Below are 22978 nucleotides of genomic sequence, written 5' to 3'. Positions count from 1 at the left end.
TTGTTAATGTGGGTCCTTTTTCGGGCTCGTGCTGCCCAGAAAAAGGCACCTGGACATCCTAACTCTTTGTCTCTATTGTCTTATATTGTCCTAATTCAATTTGTCCAAATTGTTATTACTCTTAATTGTATTACTAATTTTTTAATAACCATTTTATTACTATTAAACTTTTAAAATCTGGTGCCATGTCACCCAACCCAGCTTCCTCCCTCCTGTCCAACCCAACTGCTTCGTGAACTGGGTGCTGAACCTCCACCAGGATGAAGAGGAGGGACAAACAGGGTGAGACTGGCTATGCAGGGACCCAGGAGTGGGGGATGTGGGGCTGGGAGAGGGACAGTCTGGGGGAAACATTTTTTCTCTCTTGGAGACAGAATTTTGAGGCTGGATGATTGCATCCCGTAGGAGAAGCTCTGAGTCATTCTGTGGGAAATTTAACTCACCCTCTGCAAACCAGCCACAGAGCTGCTTGGGAAGGGCTTTATTGGGCAAAGCTGGTTCCAGCAGGAGGGGAAGCAAATCCCACCCATTCCCAGGGAACAGGGCTCGGTGTGTCCCGCTCTTGTTCCCCTTCCAGCAGGAGCCTCCTGGTGCAGAGGGTTTGCAGCCTGGTTCTGTGGGCCCAGCAAAACCTCCCCGTGTCCAGGCAGGGAGCAGGGGCCCAGCAGGATCTGCCAGCACCCCTGAGCTGTCAGGACTCTTGAGGCAGGGCACGAAGGAAGCTCAAACCCATAGGATCCAGGCACCCCATGTGGTGGCCTCCCTCAGCCCCAGTGGCGGAGTTTAGCTCTGCTCTCCTTGGGGTGGCTCTCGGGCGTTGGTGCTGCCAGGGAGAGGAGGTTCTCAGGCTCCAGCACAAACATGCTATACAGGTTCCAGAGCAGCATGGCCAGGAGCGGCAGGAAGGTCATGCTGAAGCCGAAGGCACGGAAGGAGCGGCCGATGGCGTAGGACATCCAGAAAATCAACCTGGAGAAGGCAGAGGGTGCGGGCTGAGAGCCAAGGTGATGCTATGGGGCTGGCACTCAGTGCTTCTGAGCAGTGAGCATTTCCCTGCTGTAGGAAGAGGAACCCTTCCTGGCTCTGGTGAGCTGCTGCCAGAGTGGGAGTTTGCTCCAAGGGGTGGTGTTGGCACTGGCAGAGCCCGGGGTGAAGGAGCCCCTTACCTGGAGATGGCGAAGAGCCCTGTGAGCAGTGGGATGAGCTTGAGGAGCTCCTGTGGGAGGTAGGTGGCCAGCACAGCCATGTTGAAGAAGTAGAGGATGAAGAGGTGGACAGACTGGGAGACATAAGTACGGTGGATCTCCACCTCCCTGTGGAGCTCTCCAAAGGGCTCCAGGGCAGAGGAGCAGAGGCGGGAGATGCCGCTGACGATCATTCCTGAGGGACAGAGAGAGGGGCTCAGTGCGTGCCCAGAGGAGCCACGGTGGGGTTTGGGGAGCACCAGGAGGGGAGAAAAAACTCCCATCTGCTGCTCCTGGTGGGGAGCAACAGAGCCACAAAGAGCTCAGCCCCAGGGTTCCTGCAGCCCGGAGCAGGAGCAAAGCGCTCACGCCCCAGCCCGTGGCTCACCCAGCACGATGGGGAAGGTGGCGAAGGTGGCACAGCGCAATGTGTAGACCAGGCGGGCGCTGACGGTGGGCAGCAGCGGGGCATCGAAGGGCAAGAAGATGTAGGCTCCATAGAGGAGGCAAGGGCAGAGGAGCAGGGCCCCTGCCACCGATGCCACGGCCTTGAGGTTATCAGTGCCACAGTCCCTGGCACACGGGCACTGCGAGCCCTCGGCCGGGGGCTTGGCCACGCGCCCCTCAAAGCCCGGCGGGTTCCTGTAGCGCGAGGGGCCGAGGGGGAGGAAGACCTGCTTGTGGTGGAGGCTGCTGGGTCTGTCACTGGGGGGCACACTGGGGGGAACATCCCCCCTGCTCTCCTCCCGGGGCCGTGGGGTTGGGTGCTGCTTCTGCTTGAGGGGCCTTTGCTCGATGCACTGCGGGTCAATGGGCACAAAAACGTGGGATGCCATCACGGGCAGCTGGGGAGCTTCCTCATCTTCAGCCTCGACTGTGGGGCAGGTGGGAACAGCTTCCTCTGGGTCTTCACGGCTCCCCTCAGGACTTGAGCGCTTCTTGGTCTCCACGAGCTCCAGCTGGCCCTGGGCATTGTGCTGACTCTGGTCCCAGGGCAGAGTGGCATCAGGGTCCCCCAGGTGCTCATCTGGGGCTGGTGGCACCTTGTCCAGGGCCACCTTCCCCAGGTCCAGCAGAGCCACCTCCTCAGGGGGCAGGACAGGGTCTGCAGCAGCCATGAGAGTGTTCAGTTCCACACTGCCAGGGAGGCAGCCAGGGGCTGCTAACACTGCTGCCTGCACTTGAGGTGTTCAGAGGGGACAAAGTTCCTGTCCTTTCTGCTTTCACCCTGGGGAAAGGAGACAGATAAATTTACATCAGAAATGAGAGGCTTGGGGTCACGTGCACAGCCCCAGTTACAAAGTGGGAGCAAACCGGCACTCCTGGAGCCCCCAACACCCACCTGTCCTTGCACTAGGAGGGGAAAGCAGTGCCTGGTGTCCCCTGGCAGCGGGGTCGGGTTCTGTCCCTCCCAGGTGAACCCTGGAGGTGCAGGTCTGGCTGCAAAACGGGGGCAGCCTGGGAATTGCTTCCCCTGCTGAACAAACATCCTGGGGGTTCTGGTGGGGCACAGATACACCTGGCCCCTCGGTGGCTCCCTCCTGGGCCAGGACCAGCCAAGCCCTGGGGAGAGGTGACCTGGCTGCTCCCCAAAACCGTGGGGACAGCCTGCACGGGCCAGGTTTGCTGCCTGCCTCTTGTAGCTGAGGCTGATGTGAGGTGGGCAAAAGGGGCTGCAGGGTGCCCTTCCATGGGTGCAGGAGGCACAGGCAGAGCTCCCATGTTGTTACCCTTCAGGAGAACCTTGCCTCTTGCCTGTCCCACGTGTCCCGCCTGTCACAGCAAACTTATCTTAGCAGTATTACAACTGAGAAAATCAAAGTAGATTCACTCTTTCCTCAACAATTTTAAGTTTGTCCAGAAGTTTGACAAGGAGAAAACTTGAACAAAACATCTGTTTGAGTGTGCTCAAGTCCAAACTGAAGGAAGGGATTTTTTTTCCTAGAATTGCTGGAGACAGAGCTAACCAGCCCTAAGTAAATAAATACTCTGACAAAAACCGGCAGCCATATGAATTAGATACAACTCTCACTCAAGTACATTTCCAGTGGAGGGCTTTTTTCCTCAACGAACTGCCAATAATCCATAAGCAGATTTTAACTATCAACAGGTTATATGGGAAAAGGCTGGAGCAAAACCGAAGCACATTCATCCCTGCACCCTCAGGAGCCCACGGGCGTGGGGAAACTGAGGCACGGAGCCACTTAGGGCTTCCTCCGAGCTCCACACACGGAAGAAAGGCTGAAACAGCTTCTTAGGCCTCCCACACCTCCCAGCACCCGATCCGGGACCCCAGCCCCAGTCGGAGCCCCCAGCCCCAATCGCAGCCCCCAGCCCCTCCCCTGGCCGCATCACTCACTCGGGCCCAGGCCAGGGGCCACGGGGGATTCCAGCTCCATGGATCCCCAGCGCTGCGGGACCCTGCGCGATCCCAGCCGCCTCCGCACCTCAAACCTGCCCGACCGGCTCAGGTGGGGCGGGAGCTCCGCCCGTCCCGGCCCCGTGTGAAACACAAAGCTGGGGTTGGTGGCAGGTGCGTACAACGTGTGTGTGAAAAAATTCGTGCATTTTATGACTGGCTTTTCGCAAATATTAAAATGGGTATTACATGTGTTGTGTTAGGAAGTAATGCTGTATTCATTCTCTTGTGTTAAATGTAGTTTTAGGTTATAAAAATTGTTAAAATAGAAGCGATGCTGTGTAGGATACTTTTTCTAAAGAAAGGACTTGCAGCGAGATAGCAGCCACAGGACACCTCAATCTTTCAGAGAAAAAGAATTTATTGCTCTCTTATCAGAAGAAACGAACTTCTTCCCACCTCCAAAGTGCTGTCAGGATTCAGAGGAAGAAGTTGATGATGACCAGACAGAATCCTGTGTTTGAATGGAATTTATGCATCATGGATGAAGTGTATGAATATGCAACAGGCTGTTGTTTTTAAGGGTTAATCCTTTGTTAATGCCAATCACTCGTTTTTAAAATTTTAAAAGTTTAATAGTAATAAAATGGTTATATAAAAATAGTAATACAATTAGAGTAATAACAATTTGGGCAAATTGAATTAGGACAATATGAGACAATAGAGACAAAGAGTTAGGATGTCCAGGTACCTTTTTCTGGGCAGCACCAGCCCGAAAAAGGCCCCCCGTTAACAAAGGATTAACCCTTAAAAATACACATCTATATAAAAATAAAATACACGTCTAAAAATACACGTCTAATACACATCCCAGCCTACATAAAGAATATTTATGTAGCGTCACCTAACACAATGCTGGAAATACCAAGTATTTTTATTTTATTGAGCAACTTTTCTTACAGAAATTAGAAAAAGTTACGTGCCAGCATAGTTATGTGTACAAAAGGTGAGAGAGAAGGTTCAGCTTGAAGACACCACTTGGGGGAGGACCCGCACGGGTGCCTGGCCGGTCCCTCGGGACCCCCGGCACAGCGGGATCCCAGAGCAGGGAGGGATTCCTGCGCCATTCCCCCCGTTCTCGGCCCCACAGCCACGGAGGGGACTCTGCTCCAGCCCTCGACCGGGACAAGGGGACTCCAGACAGGGGATCCCGGGCCCGCCCTGGCCCTCAGCCCGGCCGTGAGGCGGCCGCCGCCATGTTGCCAGCACCAAGTGCGGGCGGCTCTCGCGCGGCTCTCGCGAGACGAGGTCGCCCCCGCCGCCGCCCTGCCCGCCCGGCGCGGCGCCGCCGCCGCCGCGGGAAATCTCGCGAGAGCTGCGAGGGACAGGGGGCAGCCATGGCGGCCGAGCGGGCCCGGGGGCGGCGGCGGCGGCGGCGCGGGCGGTGCTGAGGGGCCGCGGGGCCGGGCCGGGCCCGCCGCGGGCGCCATGAGCCAGGGTGGCGGGGCCGCCAGCGAGAGCGGCGAGCCGGAGGCCAAGGTGCTGCACACCAAGCGGCTGTACCGGTGAGGAGAGGGGCCGGAGGGGATGGAGGGGCCGAGAAGAGGAGGGACCCGGTGTCGGGAAGGGGCCGGGGCGGCTCGAGATGAGGCTGGGGAGAACCGGAGCGGAGAGGGTCGGGGGGTTACTCAGGGGGACGGGGAAGGATCTGGGGAGGGAGGGTAACAGGGGGTGCCCGAGGAGAGCAGAGGGAGAATGGGGCTGGGCAGGGTCCGGCGGGGACTGGGGGTGACGGGAGGGAAGGGGATTGGGGCGGGGGAGGTTGGGCCAGGCTGGGGAGGACCAGGGTGAAGGAATTGGCGAGATATAGGGAGGATAAAGGAAAGGAGATGGGGGAGTTGTCAGTGAGGATGGAAGGAAAGGAGATGGGGGAGTTGTCAGTGAAGGATTCGGGTGACTGAGGAAGGAGATAGTGGAATTGAGGTAACAGCAGGGATGGATGGGGTTGGGGTGCCTCTGGAATCCAGGGGAATCCAGGAGAGACTGGGGGAACGAGGGCACAGGGGATCAGAGAAGGTGGGGAAAGGAGATGATGGAATTTAGGGAAGATTGAAGTGAAGTTGTGAGGAAATCCAGGGAAAGGATGCAGTGCAAAGGGAGAGGAGAAGGAGGAGGTTTAGGGAAGACCAGGGAAAGGGAATGTGGGGAAGGGAGTTGTATGAGATCCAGAGGGGATAAGCAATACGTGGAGGGGTTCCAATGGGGAAAAGGAGTCTGGTGGCTCCAGGTCAGATGAATCAGACCAAGGGACTGTGGGAGATCCAGGCCAGATGGGGGAATGCAGAGATGGGGGAAGGAGATAGGTGGGAGAGCAGGAAGGGGATCAGGGGTAAGGGGACACCAGGATGATGAGTAAGGACATGGGAGGTGGAAAAAGGAGTTCTGTGGGATTCAGGGAGAACGATGGGGGCTGAGTGGAAAGGAGTTGTTAGGATACAGTGGGATAAAGGTGAGATGTGGGGTCATCCAGGGAGAGGGGAGTTGGAGAGGGTGTCCCTGGCTTTGGCAGTAGGCAGGGATTATGTGAGAAGTGCTGGAGGAGAGGATGTGATAAGCAGGAGTGTGAGCTGGGGCACTTTGCTGCTGTGTGGAGGACAGCACAGCTCCAGCTGCAGATCTTTCCAGTTATGCACTCCCTGGGACTCTGGTCCCACATTTCCACACTCCTGCTGGCCTTGGTGAGCTCAGGCCCCCTCTACTCTGCTCCTGACCTGTTTTGTGAGGGCGGCCCCGAAATTGTTCACTTCTGGCTCAGGTACCCTATCAGTACAACAGATCCACAGGAGTTCCAGCAGCAGGTCTCAAAGATGAGCAAAGTGATGGAGACAAGAGATGAATTTTACATGGGGGTCCATTTCTTTTTGTCTTGATGACATTGGCTGTGTCCTTGCACCTCGTGGCACCTCACTGCCTGCCCTCCTCTAGAGCAGGGCAGGGTTTTGCCTCCCCACCAGTAACTGCAGCTTTGGGTGGTGGTTATTTTGTGCTCGGTGCAAGCACGTTGCTGCACTTTGGGGGTTCAGTGGGTTGGTTTATTGGTGTAAGGTCAGAAATGGGGCTCAGTGTGGTGGAGGTGTGGGCTGCATGGTCCTGCTTGGAGCACCTCGGGCTGGGGACTCTGTGTCTGCTGCTGCCACTCTGAGACACCTGCAGTGATCTCCAGCACGTCAGCTGGAGCAGCAGAGTGTGGGACAGGCCTGGAGAGGATGTGCACCATGTGTGTGCTTCTGCCTGCAAAGCAGAAGGGGTTCTGTTGAAACCATCCTTGTCGTGGTTCCAGACCTGCTCTGCTTTGTTTTCCTGCTGCTGCTCAGCTCATCTGTCAAGTGGAACCTCACGTTCTGCTGCAGAGAACAGCCTGTGGCCAGATGAGGGATTGTCATCCTCGCAAGGGAGGGGTTGTTTTCTCTTGGAATTTTTGTAGCAGAATAAGGTGTGTGGTTGCTTTGGAGCGTTTTTACAGTAGAAAAAGAACCACCCTCTTCCTTTAGTGAGGAGGAAGCATTGTGATTTTAGCACGGGATTTATAGTGCCTGCAGTGGCCGCAAATTTCCACCTCTGTAGCTGACAGTTCTCTGAGCAGTTCCCACCTGAACGTTCTCCTGTCAGTTCCCACTTCAGGCTGAAACAGAGAGGAATTTGGAATTTCCTGCCCCCCAAGCTGCCCGTTGTGTGCTGAGTGTGGCCTGAGAGCTCATGACTGTCACACTAAGTGGCGCCTTTGAGTCACAGGTGCGTGAATGCCCCAGCTCTAAACGGAGATCCCGTGGGATCAGCCTGTGGGAGCTGAGCTCAGGTCTCCGAGGTCCTTGGCAGCATGTTGGCTGTCAGAGTGTCCTTTCAGAGATGAGGGTGCCCATTGCTGCTCATAGGGCACACTTTGATCTTTTCCAAGTCTTTCTAGGTTGACAGTTCCCAGGTTTCACCTTGGAATGTGGCAGCTGCATTATCATGGGTGTGCTTTTACAATGCATGTTGTAGCATAAGGTGACCAGGTTTATTTTACAGCTTTCTGGGTAACCATTAGCTCGTGGACTCAGTGCTGCTGTTGCTGTGTGGAGCCTGTTCCAGGCAGTGTGATTTGTGGACTGACACATGCCAGAGCACAGCTAAATGACTTGCAGGTCTTTTCTCTTAATAATATCTTACTCCTCAGACACTGTGCCTCTTAGTGATGTCCTAAATAAAGAAACAGAGGGGACAAATAATTCTCCCTGCTGTCCTGCTCCATCCCAGACTGTTCATGGAGGAAAAGGGACAGATCAGTGTCTGCATGGCTCGAGAGCACTTGGCATTGGCCTGTTTCCACCCTGCTTGGCACCATGTGCTGTATTTGTTTCCTTTAATAGACTGGCATCTGATGTGCCTCCTTTGTGGCTCTGATATGCTGTCTGAAAGCAATGTTTAAACACAGCAGGTGGAAAAATGGGTCCTGGGATAGGATTTGTGCTCTTAACTGCTAGGGAAAGTTGGGAAAGTTCAACCCTTGGTCTTGGGCCAGTGAGGGCACAGATGCTAAAGTGCATTTCCAGCAGTGCATGGTCCATGGCACCTGTGTTGGTGTTTCCCAGCATTTCTGGAGTGAGGCTGGCTCCTGTCCCTTTTGTCCTCACTGAATCCTCTTTCCTCAGCACCACAGTTGTGGGATCCTGGCAGGGAACTGCCAGCTGTCCCAGATTCTGCTTTGCTCCTGCATCCTTCTCTTGCAGCAGCACCACAGGGCCTGTGTGGATGTGGACAAGGCCATGTTTCAGCCCTTAGGGCTGGTGAACCACATCCCAGTGTGTCAGCCTTGCTGCTCTCTGCTCATGAGCTCTGTTTCTTTACAAACACTGAAAGAACAGCAGAAATATCAAATGTGTGCATGTGCCCATCCATGGGCTGTTGTAGAAAATCAGGTTGTATGGCAGATGCCCTCTGGGCCACCTTGAGGGGAAGTTGATACCCTTCTGTCCCTAGAAGGAAACATTTCTGTACTTCTCATTTGGCAGGCCACTGGGATCATTCCCCACATGGGCTGTCATGGACACCTGCAGCTCACACACAGCTGAGATTTGTTGCTCACAGAATGTTACTTTACAGCTGCTTTACTGCCTGTATTGTCAGGAATCAATAATTGGAGTTTATTTGTAGTTCTCTCTCTGGGAATCAAATGAACCAGCAGTTCCTCTTTCCTCTGCTCACCCTTTGAGAGGAATCCAGTCAGCTCCTGTGTGCTGGAAGGGACTGTGCAGTCCTAGGCTACAGGAAGGAGATGTGCATTGCCTGTGCTTTGTGGGGAAGCTAAACTGGGAGCTTTTTAGATTGTCCCCATATGAGCTTGCAGGGATGCTGCACTCTCAGTGCCTGTTACCTGTAAACCAAAATGTATTTTATCTGCTTCTTTCCTTGCTATGAGGCTATGAAGCTGTCAGAGTTTACAAGTGCCCTTCAGGCTGTATGAGAAAGAGGGCAGTGAGTAGGAGGGGCTGGATGTCAAGAACATAACAGGATTTTTTGTGTGATTCTTACTATCTCCTTGGTTTTCTTCATGATTATTCAGTAAGAAGCTGGTTCAAGTCTATGGTGTTCTGCTCTCCCAAGGCATTGCATGAGATGCTTCTATTCCCTTTTCCTGTCAGTTTCTGTGGTTTCTGGAAACAACTGAGATTTCTTTACCTTGAATGAGAGGCATAGCAGGAGATGGGACATTTTCTCTGTGAGCTCTGGAGTGTCCTGGGGCTTTTTTCAGGGGGGTTCCTTTGGGTGTAGTGAGCTGGTGAAGAGAGATTTGCCTTGCTGGGAAGGTGCTGGCTTAGGAAACTGTTGGTTACTTTGCTGTAACATCTTTAGTTGTCAAGGAAGTGGTGGTGGTTTCAATCTCCCAGACCGTGGGCTTGCAGGCTTTGGTTTGGGGGTGCCCTGTGCTCCATTTGTCCACCAGCAGTGCAGGCTCAGTCTCTGTGTGGTGCTGGGAGTGTGATGGAGGTGATTTTAGGAGGGGCAGCAGACTGGCTGCAGCCCCTCTCTGCTCTGCTTGGTGGGAGTTTGCTCTGCTCCTGCCTTCTTTTGTGTTCCCAGCACATCATGATTGTCTTCAGCTCCTTGTTCCAGCAGCTCTTGGTGGGACAGGAATTGGAGCAAACGAGGAGTGACCGTGGGTGGGGTAGATCTGAAGCTGAGGGGGAGAACAAGGACCACTGGGGTTTGGGAGCTGGGGAAAGTTAACTTCAGGAGAAGCTTTGGTGACCTTGGATTCAGGCAGAGCAAAGGCAGAGGCTGGAGGTGACCTCTTGTGCAGGAAGGGTTGACAGTTCTTGTGCTTTATTGAGCTGTCCCTGAGCTGTTGGTGAGGCTCAGCACTAATGGTGCTGAAAGTCCTGGCTTTGTTTCACTGCAGCGTTCAGAGCTGAGGTGTGATTTGTTCACAGGTACAAACTTTGGAGTGTTTGAGATTTACACCCAGTGTGAGATTCTTCCTCCAGGAGCAGGGTCTTGGGCAATGATTCACCAAAGTACTTTTTTTGCATGGCTCAAAGGTTTGGAGGTTGCACACTCTGTCTTTTGAGGGAGAAAACCTTGAAACAAAATTCCTCTTTTAGGCTGGGTTTGAATATCTGTTACCTGTCACTGAGGGAACTTCAGGGGTTCAACCAGTGAATCCCTGTAACAAAGATGAGGAAGTTTTGGCAAATGAGAGACTTGTGTTGCCTTCTTTTGTAGGCAGATTGGTAAGAAAACAGGAGTTGGTGGAGGTTTGAATCTTACACCATTAAAACTTAGCCCATCAAAACAGTAGTTTTTAGAATTCAATCCATTTTTTTTAATCACAGAGTTCAAGACATTTAAATTAATCTGAATGTAGGTATAGCAGGTTTAATTGCTGAGGTTGCCAATGAGTTCAGAGACATTTCTGATTTTGCAGAAATAATTGATGTATTTGGTCAGACAGGCACCTGCAGAAGAATGCCTATAATGTGTGTAACTCTGCTTTTTTCTGTGTTCCATAACCTCCTTCAAATAGAGTGCAAAAAGGAGATCAGTGTGTGTGTGTGGTGCCAAAAAGGAGTGTGGTGTGGTGGTACAGGGCAGTGTGCTGACAGTGGGACTAAACAGGCCAGTGTGGTTCTTTGCAGACTCTGTGATGTGCAGTGATCCCAGGTGGATTTCTCTCCTGAAACTCTTGGTTCTGGGTTCTCATGCAGGGCCGTGGTTGAGGCCGTGCACCGGCTGGATCTCATCCTTGGCAATAAGGCAGCTTACCAGGATGTGTTCAAGCCAGAGAACATCAGCTTGAGGAACAAGTAAGTCGGGCAGCATGCTTGTGTTTTGGGTTTGGCTGGGGAAAATCCGTGTGAAGCAACACATGGAGCTGTTGAATCTGCAGTTTTAATGTTTATTTGGTTTGTAGTGCACCTGTTGACCTGGGATCCTTCCAGGTTTTGCAAGCAGAGGCTGGGTTTCAGACCTGTATTTGAGCAATACAATCCATGGTTTTCCTGGATATCATTGATACAAATAAATTGTCTTTGTGTTGGCCAATTCTTTCCTTGTAATAAAAACTGTGGGGCAGAAATTTCTTACACGTGTGTAAAATCTTCTATCAGGGGTCGGGGTTGCTGGGCAAGGAGGATCATTCTTACCAACTTTTGAAGCTGTCAAGCCAATTCTTGTCATTGCTGCACTTCAGGAAGTCACTGATGGCCAGCTGAGCCCAGAGAGCACTGCTTTAAGTATTTTGCTTTTCCTGGTGCTCTTGTGTGGGAGTGATCCAGGCAGATGGCCTGGCTCAGCCCTTGTAATGGATTTGGATTTTCCTCTTCTGTGCTTCTGTAGTGGCAGCTGTGTTTGAGGCTGTAGGACTCACTGACAATGCTCTGCTCTCTGTCCCAGGCTGAGGGAGCTGTGTGTGAAGCTGATGTTCCTGCATCCAGTGGATTATGGAAGAAAAGCAGAAGAACTGCTCTGGAGAAAGGTTTACTATGAAGTTATCCAGCTCATTAAAACAAATAAAAAGGCAGGTATCTGTGGCTCTGGCATGAGAAGATCTCTCTGTGCAGTGGGTGAGGCAAAGTTCAAAGCTTCATTTGCTTGGAGGAGCTGGGCACTCTCAGATTCCTGTGGGGCTGCCCTGTGCCTTTGTGTGGCAGTGGGCAGTTAAGCACTCATGTGCTGTTGAGGGACCTGCCATTGCAGAGGGCATTCCAACAGAATTTGCTTATTTTTTGTGTTCTCCTTTTCATGAGATGGATTTCCCCAGGTAGAGTGGTTGTTTTAAGAGGCTTTATCAGTGCTGATTGTTTTCACAAGAGTTGATCACTGGAAGATCCTCAGTGCTTTCTGATTCCATCAGCTCTCCTGGCTTTCCAGGGGTCTGGGTGCATTTAAGGTGCTCTAACCAGATACTTTGATTTTATTGATTTATTTTTACAAGTATTTCTCCTTGATGCTAACCCTTACTAAATACTACTAGGGGGAGCACTGTTGAGCAGGAGGAGGTACAGAGCTGTGCAAAACCAATCTCTTGCTTCCCACTCAGTACAGCTGAGCCTAAACTGTGCCCAGGGCTGCATTAACGTTCTCCTTTTCCCTCTCCCAGCACATCCACAGCCGCAGCACCCTGGAGTGTGCATACAGGACTCACCTGGTGGCTGGCATAGGATTCTACCAGCACCTCCTGCTCTACATCCAGTCCCACTACCAGCTAGAGCTGCAGTGCTGCATTGACTGGACACACGTGACAGACCCTCTCATAGGTTTGTGCTCAAGGTGTTTGCTTCATAAATTCATGGGAAGTCACCCCCACAGGTGGCTTCCCCTTGCACTAGTCCATTTTTGTTTCAGCATTCAAGGGAATTTTTTTTTCCCCTGATTAGCAAGGTCTCTGTTTAGAACTGACTGTCCTGCTTTCTTTTCCATGGCACTTTTTCTTTTAAATAGGTACTAAATTAGGGAAGACAGAAGGGTTTCTGATAGAAAGAAAACATTGTGAGAAAATTCTTTACTAAAAGTGTCTGGTGATGGCAAATTTTTATGGAAAACTGGAGCACTGCTGGCTGTATAGAATGTTTTTAAAAGCTTACTTAAAGCAGACAAACAGGGGAATAGCTTCTTGAAATCAACAGATTTCTGTCAGTACATCCTATTCACTAGATGTAAGACTCTTCCTCCTTTTGGTGCCTCTCCTTGTAGGCTGCAAGAAACCTGTTTCTGCATCAGAGAAGGAGATGGAGTGGGCACAGATGGCCTGTCACCGGTGTCTGGTTTATCTGGGAGATCTAGGTAAGGGCACCATTGCCTCTCAGGGCAGCCTTTACAATGGCAAAAAGATGCTGCCTCTACCCACCATGTGAGGCTGGTGCTGGTGGGCACCAGCCAAGGTTGCTTGCAGATTCTGTTTCCCTCTGACACCTTTGTCACAAGCTGAAATCCTCATGGCTGAACTGCTGCAAGTTACAGGAGCTCTGTATTTGGTCAGGTAGATGAGGAATTTGCTGCTGCTAAGCAGCTGTAGCCATGGCTGTGAGAGAGGAAACCTTTGCAGCACGAGGGATCAAAGAGAGTTCAGTTCAGACTGCTTAGTTGTGACTTAAAAACCACTTCCATCAGCACCAGTGGGACTGAAAATCAAATTTAGGCAATATTGTGCATCAGTCCAGAGTTTTGCCTCTGCAAAGCTCCAGTGTCATTGTGCTTGGCTGTGTGGCATCCTTTTTATAGCAGGCATGACTGTCCCACAGTCACGACCTCCTGAAGTGTGTGGTAAGTGTGTCAGCTTCTAGATAGTGAACATGTGGGAGTAAAGGCAGGAGGGAGCAGCTGTGTGGAGAGCAGCTCTTGGAAGAGTGCTGCAGGTACATGTGTCTGACACTGCAGCCTCCAAGCTGCTGAAAGCTCTTTGGCATTAGTGTTGCATATGAATCAGCCTAAGAATGGCATTGCAAATAAATGCCTTGAGGGGGTAGTAGGAATGACTTACCTGAGTGGTGGGAGAGAAATGTGCTCACCTTTTCACAGTGCTGTCACCTAAGGTTTCCAAAATGCCTACATTTGTCAAAAAAAAAAAAGGGAGAAAATAAATGAATCAAGTTCAGTCTAGCCACAGTCAGGTATTTTAGTAAGTCAGCTGATTTGATTTCACACCCTGATGTTCTAGAATATAGTCTGAGGTACAGGAAAATGTACACAACTCTGAGTTACTTCAAGGATAGGTGACTCAGCACTTAACACACGGAGCAGAAGAACAAATTCCTTTTGCTCATGTGATGCTGCAAGTGTGGCAGGCTCTGCCCTTGGCTGGAAAGGGCAGGAGCTGTGGTGTGTGGTGTGAGCAGGTGGAAGAAAAGTGGTTCAGACAGGCCTGGCAAAGCCTGTGTGTTGCAGTGTTTGCCAAGAGCAGTTCTTTGGTGGATTTGTTGACTTGGCCAGTATTTCAAGTTTTGTGGTATTGCTAATAGGGAAGCTGTGCTGCTCTGCAGCAGGTGCTGCCTTTGGGTTTGTGATGCAGGGTGTGTGTGGTTTCCTTTCAGCTCGCTATCAGAATGAGCTGGCAGGTGTGGACACGGAGCTGCTGGCTGAGCGATTTTACTATCAAGCCCTTTCTGTTGCACCACAAGTTGGTGAGTGACTTCCCATGAATTTATAGTTGTTAAAATCATGTTGCTGCAACATAAGAACAATGCAGTGCTACACTGGTTATATCCTGCAGCTGAGAGAGGACTGGTTTTATCCTCTGGTTAAAGTTGCTTCCTTTGAGAACTTCTTTTGCTGGGCTTTTAGATTTTTTTAATTGGATTTTCTCTGTCTCTGCTGGGAGGTTTTCAGGTGATTTTTCTTTTGCTGGCAAGCCAAACAAAGGAGTTAAAGCCAGTGACCTCACTGTACTGATCTGAGAACCTCTGAGAAGCTCAGACTTCCCTGATTGTGGTGATGCTGCACCTCTGGGCTAAGCACAGATGCAGCTCTCCATTGCCAGGAGCAGAGCATTATCAGTCACCTTCCCCTTTTACCCATGAAAAAAAAATAAATCTCATGTGCTGCTTCCTCCTTCAGAAGTGCCTCCTTCTGGGAACCCATCAGTGCTGGAGTAGAGGCTGTGTCATACCTAAAGTGTGTGGTTCCAGCCAAATGTTCTTTACGTGCTGTCTTTGCAGAGTTCTCACTGAACTGTTTGAAAGGCTGTTCCCAAATAAAAGTGGCAAAAGTTTCTGCACCACAGGAGCTGCAATAGAGCTCTCAGATGTTGATAAGATGATGTTGCTGCCAGGGAATATGGAGTCAAGGCCACACCACTGTTAATACAAAGGAGGAGGTGTTTGCTCTTCTCTCTGTCATAGATAACTGGCACAAGGTGGGGAGGATCTAAAAGCTCTGTAGAATGGAAAACAGACCCTGGATGGTGGAAGGATTGAATAGTCCAGACCTTTGTGCTACAGCTTTACTACTCTTTGTGTCTCCTGGCTTCCCTCCTATGTGGAAATGTAGTGAAAGGATCTACTTTCTAGCCAGGGCCATTGGAGAATTCCAAGTAAATTCCATTGCCCCTCTCCTTCCTGACAGGAATGCCCTTCAACCAACTGGGGACATTGGCAGGGAGCAAGTACTACAATGTGGAAGCGACCTACTGCTACCTACGCTGGTGAGTTCCTGCACATCTGCATGTCCTGAGCAGGGAACCCGTGCTCTGCTGCTCTGGGGGCCAGATCCCCTTCTCCTTACTTTGAACTTGGCACTGGTTTTGGCAAATGAATTTTTAGGGGAGGGGAGAGAGATGAGTTTGGTTTGCCCTTGAGTAGGATTGGTAGTAATGAGAGTGAGCCTCAGTCAAACCAAACCCAAACCCAACCAAACCCAACCAAACCCAACCAAACCCAACCAAACCCAACCAAACCCAACCAAACCCAAACCAAACCCAAACCAAACCAAGCCAAACCAAACCATTGTGCTGGTTACTAATCAGCCCTGGAGGGCTTCCTCCAGGCTGGAAGTGGGTTGGAGGTGCTGAGGGAGGCACTCTGTGGTGTGAGCAGGGTAGAATTCCTGGCTTGAAGGCACTGATTTGAGAATATGTGTAAGCAGGGCAGGTGGAAGCTGTGAGGCAGCTCAAAAGTGCAGTTTGCAGCCATTGGTGGGAGTTTGGTTGCCCAGCATGTCCAGAAAGCAGCACTGGGTACCTGTGCTCATGCCTCAATGCCTGAATAACTTAAAGCCCTAAAGTGTGAGCAGCCTTGTGGAGAAATAAAGAACTTTGGCTGTGTTCTGTTTTGGTGCTTTAGCATCCAGTCTGAAGTGTCCTTCGAAGGTGCCTATGGGAACCTGAAGAGGCTGTATGACAAAGCAGCCAAGATGTACCATCAGCTGAAGAAATGTGAGACCAGGAAGTTGTCTCCAAGCAAGAAACGGTAAGAAGGGAAGGAAAAGCAGAGGTGCAGGCTGAGAGTTTGCAGTGGGTTGAGAGTAATGTCCTTGTGGGGAGTGGAGCTGGTAGATGGGCCATTTAGCACAGTGACTGTTCCCAGAATTTTGAAAGGCCCACTCTAGATCCCAATCTTGCTGTCTTGGGTCATAATTTCAGGAGAAAACCTAATGCTGACCAGGTGTAGAGTTTGCATTGAGAGATTTTCTCACTCTTCCCTGGAGCTGGGGACTGTTCATGAGGGTTGGGGCATAGTGGTGAAAGTTGGCAGTGTATAAACTGTCTTCTTTCTCCCCAATTTCATCAGAATGGACTTCTCAGTTGAGACCTGATTTACCTGCTAATAGAGTTCTGTATCTGTGATAGGGCACCTGCTTTACAGTGTTTTCTCCTCCATCTTTTTAGAGGAAAAGACATTAAGAGGTTGCTGGTGAGCTTCATGTACCTGCAGAGTCTTTTGCAGCCAAAGAGCAGGTAAGGTTGTGCTGGATTGTGTCTTCTGTTGACAATCAGTTGACTGCACTTGGAAGTCTGTAACCAAACACCCTGTTCAAAGAAACACCAAAACCTGGTTGTGTTGGAATAAATGGGAAGCTTTGTGTAGCTGTGTGATTTTGGGCTTTTAGATTTTTTATGGGATTTTCTCTGTCTCTGCTGGGAGGTTTTCAGGTGATTTTAAATAAACCTCTTACTCCTTGAAACAGAACAGGTGTTTTAAAGGGCTTAAATACAAGCTGTGGTTAAATTCATTGTGGAATGGTTTAGGTTGGAAGGGACCTTTTGGGGGTCTGGTACTTCCCCAAAGTGGTGTTCACTGTGAAAGTAGATGCAGATGTGAATTTGGATGAGCTTGCTCAGAGTTTCATCACACTGGGTTTTGACTGGATCCAAGGACAGAAATCCCACACCTTTCTGGTCCCCTTTCCAGTGTTTGACCACCTTCAGCACAGAATTTTTTTCTCCTTGCATCTAATCTCATTTTTCTTTTCTGCAGTGTGTAGCCATAATTTCTCTTCTTTTTGCTGTGCACCACTAAGGAGAGGCTTATTGAGTCCTCTGTAATCACAGCTGGAACAGAAGACAACCCTCCTATGCCTTCTGTCTTTCAGGCTGAACAAACTTGATTCTCTTTGCTTCTTCTCACCCATCATGTTCTCTGTTCCTCTGCTGGACTAAACCCAGTTTGTCAGTGTGGTTTTGTTTAATGTTTTTTTTGTCCTGTGGACCCAGAGCCTGGGTACAGTGCTCCAGATGCCACCTTGTGAGTGCTGAATTGAGAGGGAGAACACGTCCTCAACCCGCTGGCTCTGCCCTTGGTCATGCAGCCCAGTATGGGATTGGCTTTCCAATGCTGCCTTATACTGAGGTGGAACTACAAGGCTCCTGTAATATCCACTCAACTTGTATTTAGAACATAAGAAATTTGGGAATTACTTTAATTTCCCAAGCACACTTTCCCCTGAGAAGGCTTTGCTGGAAATTTCACGAGCAGGTCTGTTTTATTGTAACTAGGAGGCTCCCACAGCCCATTGGATTGATCTCATGGATGCTTCCTTTGGAGGACTGAATAGCTGTGGAGGATTTTGGAATATTCTGGGCTATAAGAGAGACATGGGAGGAGGAAAAACTGAATCCTGTGTGTGTGGTAGTGTAATACTTTTCACTGAGCAGTGCATCTAGAACTTTTGCTCCCTTTAGCATTTAAGTGCCTTGTGTATCTTAATGGCCACTGCTGAGCTCCCAGGGGGAAATTAATCTGGTTTTTGGCGACCCTCTCTAGGTATTGTTTGTCTTTAGTTAAGCAGCTTTCAAGAGGAAAACATAATCTGATTAATGTCACTTATTTCCCTGGTGCTTCATCCTGCCTAGTGCTAAAGAACAGCCTGACTGCCAGTTCTGGTTCAGTTTCTGGGCAGACATGCCAGAAGCAGAGTCTTGAGTTAATAATGCTTATTTATTTTTCACTCTTTTCAAGCTCTTTGGATTCTGAGCTGACATCTCTCTGCCAGTCTGTGCTGGAGGATTTCAACCTGTGCTTGTTCTACCTGCCCTCTCCTCCTAACCTGAGCTCAACCAGTGAAGATGAAGAAGAGTATGAGAGTGGCTACTCCTTCCTTCCTGATCTCCTGATCTTTCGCATGGTGATCATCTGCCTTATGAGCGTTCACAGCCTCAAGAGGGCAGGTAAGCAATGCTTGCTTTGCTTTGGGAATTTCCTGGTGAGCAGCACAGTTAGTCTGGGGATGCTGGCTGAACTGGTGCAGTGCTCAACTCCTCCATCTCACTGTGCTGTCTGCTTGCAGGTTCCAAGCAGTACAGTGCAGCCATTGCCTTCACGCTGGCTCTCTTCTCTCACCTGATAAATCACGTCAATATTCGCCTCCAGGCTGAGCTAGAAGAAGGGGAAAATCCTGTCCCAGCCTTTCAGAGTGATGGCACAGGTAAGAGAACAGAGATGGCAGCACCTGGGTCTCCCAGGCTGCCTGCCTACAGGGCTGTCTTTCCCCTTTCTCCCCTGGGCATGGGTTTTGTAGTGTGTATTGATTTTTTATTTCTGGTGTGGAATCCCCAAAGGGGGTTGATGTGCTGAGTTTTCTCCACTTGGATGCTCTCTCTGAGTATCTGAATCACCTCAGGATGGACATGTTACTTTCTTTATAAGGAGATTGCTTTCTGCACCTCTTGGCAGCTCATTCATCATCTGTTTATCCCAATCTGAGATTTTATTCTCTGCCTCTGTTTGCTGTTGTTTACTGGCTGCTTTCCTGCTCCACTGAGGAGATGATCTCGGGTAAAACACTTGGGCTGAGGGAGGCAGAAGGGGCAGAGTGGGGCTGAAGGAGACAGGCCCTCTCAGCATACCTCAATTCTGCTCAGGCAAGGGGGTTTTATTGAGCACTGACTAAAACTGCTAAACCTTTCCCCTGCAAACAGTCCATTGGCAATACCTCACTGAATGCAGAGTGAGGGAGTTTCTGGTAAAAGCAGCAAGGAATGACCCCTCCTCTGCACGTTTTGAAGCTGTCACAGTGATTCAGGGCTGCTAGGAAGGCTCCATGCATGTTGGTCAGGTAAGGGATTGGTCAGGTCAGTGTAGTTACAGAGCACGTGCTCAGTGGGTCACTCAGCTCTGACTGTAGACAGCTGGGGAGGAGAGTTGGAATTCAGCTCTGTTCTATTCTGGTTTAGCAGCCTTGAGCACTGAGGCTGCCTTGTAGCAAAGTATTACATATATTATATATAGTACTATATATAGAGAGAGTATTATATGTATTATATATAGTACTATATATATATAGTATTATATATATTATATATAGTACTATATATAGAGAGTATTATATATATTATATATAGTACTATATACATATAGAGTATTGTATATATTATATATAGTACTATACATATAGAGTATTGTATATATTATATATAGTACTATATATATAGAGTATTGTAAATATTATATATAGTACTATATATATAGAGTATTATATATATTATATATAGTACTATATATATATAGAGTATTGTATATATTATATATAGTACTATATATAGAGAGTATTGTATATATTATATATAGTACTATATATATAGAGAGTATTGTATATATTATATATAGTACTATATATATAGAGTATTATATATATTGTATATAGTACTATATATATAGAGAGTATTATATATATTATATATAGTACTGCCAGCTCGGGCAGTAGGAATTCTGACTTCCCAGGTGCTTTTAGAAAGTGAATCTTTCTTCTGGGGTTGCTTTTTCTGTGGTGGAACACACTGATGGAAGTGATGGCTGACCTCTGCAGCCCTGGACCCAGGGCTGGCCAGCAGCAGCCTGTGGAGCACACTGTGACTTTACCTTTTATTCTCCCTGGAAATGCAGATGACCAGGAGCCACGGGAGCCTGTGAACTCAATTGAGAAGGAAGCTGAAGCTGAGCTGGCCAATCATCAGCCCAGTGAGGAGCAGAGGAAGAACGACTGCAAGAAAAGCAAGAAATACTCTCGTCTGTCCTGTCTGCGCCGCCGCCGCCATGCCCAGAAGGTGGATGAGAGCGACCTGAGCGAGGGCTTTGACTCTGACTCCAGCCAGAGCTCCATCAAGGGCAGTGATGGCTCAGAGAGTGGTTCAGAGAAGAGTGATGAGGAAGCAGAAGCTGCTTTTGATGTGGAGACAGACTCCGACATGAACAGCCAAGAATCTCGGTCTGACTTGGAGGACATGGAGGATGAACCGGGTGAGGAAGGAAGCAGCCAAGGCAAAAGTGGGCCCAAAGAGGCCTTAAAAAACTGTGTGGATAGCAGTGGGCTGGGAGACTCCAAGAGCCCAAGCATCTCTAAAAGTGAAGCTGTGGATGCAGCAGTCAATGGGCCAGCTTCCCTGAGCACTAATGATGCAAGCATAGCCAGTAATCTGCAGGCCATGTCCACCCAGCTGTTCCAGACCAAACGCTGCTTTCGCTTGGCTCCCACCTTCAGCAACATCCTCCTGAAACCCAACAGTGAACCACCTGCCTTGAAGGATGGCCTAGAGAGCAAGCCATGTGTCAATGGAGATCTGGAGAAGCCCAGCTTGGCAGAGCAAGGTAAGGGCCTTGTTACTGAAATTATGTGTAGAAAACTGCAAACTGTAGCAGTCTGTTTGCTAAATTCAACATTTCCCATGGTGCATGCTCTCTCCTTTGACTGGGTCTGAAGGAGCAGGTTGCCTAAGTAGTGGGCAGGCCTTGGGTTGGACATTTCCTGACAGAGAAGCTTTACTTTTACTGCCCAGCATGCAGGAATTGTGCACTGAGCAAAGGAATCACCTGTGGCCAGCCAGGGTTACCAGAACTCCCACTGTTCTGCAGACTAAATGCTGAGCAGCTGTGATAATCACAGGCTCACAGGCTAGTTTGTTTGGAAGGGACTTTAAAGCCCATGTAATTTCATCCCTCTTTCACTAGGCTGCTCCAACCTGGCCTTAAACACTTCAGGAATGGGGCAGCCACAGTTTCTCTTGGCAACCTGTGCCAGAGCTTCACCACCCTCACAGGGAGCAATTTCTTCCTAATACCAGATCTAAATTTACCTTGCTTCAGTTTAAAGCCATTCCCCCTTGTCCTATCCAGGACCTTGTCAAAGTCCCTCACCAGCTCCCTGGGAGCCTCTTTAGGCCCTGGAAGGGGCTCTGAGGTCTCCCTGGAGCCTTTACTTCTCTAAGCTGAACACCCCCAGCTCTCCCAGCCTGTGTCCAGAGCAGAGGAGCTCCAGAGCCCTCAGATCATCTCTGTGGCCTCCCCTGGACTCACTGCAGCAGCTCCTTGTCCTCCCTGTGCTGGGGAGCCCAGAGCTGGGGCAGCTCTGCAGGGCAGGGTCTCAGCAGAGCAGAGGGGCAGAATCCCCCCCTCACAGAATCCTCCCCCCCCCATCCTGCTGTGGATGAGCCCAGGTCAGTTTTGGCTTTCTGGGCTCCCAGTGCACATTGCCACAGCGTGCTGAGCATCCCATGCCCCTCCATCCTTCCCAGGGCTGCTCTCCATCCATTCTCCCCCAGCCTGTGTTTGTGCTTGGGGTTGCCCCAATGCAGGTTCAACATTTCTCCTTGCCCTTCTGGGCTTGGCACAGACCCAGCCCTCTCCAGCCTTTCCAGGTTCCTCTGGTGCCATCCCTTCCCTCCAACATGTGACCCCACCACACAACCCTGTTGTCAGCAAGCTGGTTGAGGGTAAACTTGATCTCACTGTGACACCAGCAAAGATGTTAAAAAGTGCTGGTCCCAAGCCCTGAGGATGCCCCTTGTCACTGCTCTCCACTTGGACATGGAGCTGTTGGCTGCAGCTCTTTACCCATGACTATCCAGCTAAGTCCTTGTCCACTTAGTGGTCTATCCCTCAAATCCAGTAAAGAGACAAGGATGTTGTGCAGGACAGTGTCAAATGCTCTGCACAAACCCAGGTGGGTGAGCTCAGTTGCTCTTCCCTCATCCTCCACTGCTATAACCCCATTGTAGAAAGCCAGTGAATTTTTCAGGCATGATTTGCTGTAGTGAAGCCATTTTGGCTCCAGAGGATGATTCCAGCAGGTATTAAAAATTGCATCTTCCATTTTTCCCTTTGTGAAATATCCAATCAGACACTGCTGCTGGTGACAGGAAGTTGTCCATGAGAGGACAGATTATCAGCCCAGTGCTCATGTGGAAATTTGTGTGGAAGGTGTGACCCAGGTGCATGTGAGAGGTGTTGAGGGTCTCTCTGTGAGCCCCCAGATGTGCCTCACTGACTGTTCATGCTGAACCCCTGGGAGATGTGCAGCAGGTGGAGCTGCCATGTCTCCATTACCACTCATCTTACACACCTGAGCGATGTTCTGGGCAAAAACAGCTGCAAAGGGAGATCTGATAAACTACAGGGAATTGTTTGTGTTTCACATAAAACTACATGGGCCTGTTCAGTCTTGTTTTTCACTCCTCCCAGCTTCCCTGGAGCAAGGAAACATTCTACATCCTGCTCCCAAATCCAGCTGGCCTACAGCACTGGCAAGATTCAGGCTTTGCCTGGGCCAGCATTTGAAGGCACAGTATTAGATCATGTTAGTGTTGACTGGCTCCTGGCACTGCTCCATGGCCACATGAAAGAGATGGGGGAAGAAACAAATGGGCTTTGGTCTGTTTAACCCTTTCCCTCAGTGTTATCTTGCTGTTGTGTGGCCACAATGCCTTTCCAGGTGTAGAAAATGAGAGATGGAATGAGTTCAGGGTGTACTTTTTAGCTTCGAGCTCTCCTCATGTGTGCTGTATCCAAACTGCTTTTTCATGGTGTAACACTGTCAGTGGTGGGTTCTGCATAAATCATTTCCTTTCTTGTGATTCTGAGGGTTTATGGAATGCCCACAGCTGTGCTGATGGGAAGCACTGGTAGCACTTGAAATGAGGATCTGTAGCAAAATGTGTGGGTGATTCCCACCTTGACCTCAGGTCACCTGTGTC

At 49.9% G+C, this 22978-nt stretch overlaps 2 protein-coding genes across 3 annotated transcripts in view; one reads left to right on the top strand and one right to left on the bottom strand.

Annotated features, from left to right (window-relative positions):
* Positions 1 to 764: 764 nt before the first annotated feature.
* TMEM79 (transmembrane protein 79) lies at positions 765 to 2393 on the bottom strand. The gene is made up of 3 exons (XM_066568317.1): positions 1573 to 2393; positions 1167 to 1380; positions 765 to 969 (listed from the first exon to the last, which is right to left on the bottom strand). The coding sequence occupies exons 1-3, from the start codon at positions 2300 to 2302 to the stop codon at positions 765 to 767; spliced, it is 1149 nt and encodes a 382-aa protein (XP_066424414.1). The 5' UTR covers positions 2303 to 2393.
* A 2614-nt stretch (positions 2394 to 5007) lies between these two features.
* Positions 5008 to 22978, top strand: part of SMG5 (SMG5 nonsense mediated mRNA decay factor) — a 28283-nt gene continuing 10312 nt past the window's right edge. Inside the window, exons 1-12 of one of the 2 annotated variants that reach the window (XM_066568113.1) lie at positions 5008 to 5108; positions 10788 to 10886; positions 11476 to 11599; positions 12182 to 12338; positions 12775 to 12864; positions 14112 to 14201; positions 15142 to 15220; positions 15858 to 15983; positions 16403 to 16471; positions 17973 to 18181; positions 18301 to 18438; positions 19896 to 20597. In XM_066568113.1, the coding sequence (XP_066424210.1) occupies positions 5032 to 5108; positions 10788 to 10886; positions 11476 to 11599; positions 12182 to 12338; positions 12775 to 12864; positions 14112 to 14201; positions 15142 to 15220; positions 15858 to 15983; positions 16403 to 16471; positions 17973 to 18181; positions 18301 to 18438; positions 19896 to 20597 (1960 nt within the window). In that variant the 5' untranslated portion in view covers positions 5008 to 5031. The remainder of the gene's footprint in view (positions 5109 to 10787; positions 10887 to 11475; positions 11600 to 12181; positions 12339 to 12774; positions 12865 to 14111; positions 14202 to 15141; positions 15221 to 15857; positions 15984 to 16402; positions 16472 to 17972; positions 18182 to 18300; positions 18439 to 19895; positions 20598 to 22978) is intronic. The other variant, XM_066568115.1, reaches the window with a different exon arrangement.

Source organism: Molothrus aeneus, chromosome 31, assembly GCF_037042795.1.
Source record: "Molothrus aeneus isolate 106 chromosome 31, BPBGC_Maene_1.0, whole genome shotgun sequence".
NCBI lineage: Eukaryota > Metazoa > Chordata > Aves > Passeriformes > Icteridae > Molothrus > Molothrus aeneus.
Note: the sequence above shows the minus strand (reverse complement) of the source record. Positions and strands in the feature narration are given on the sequence as shown.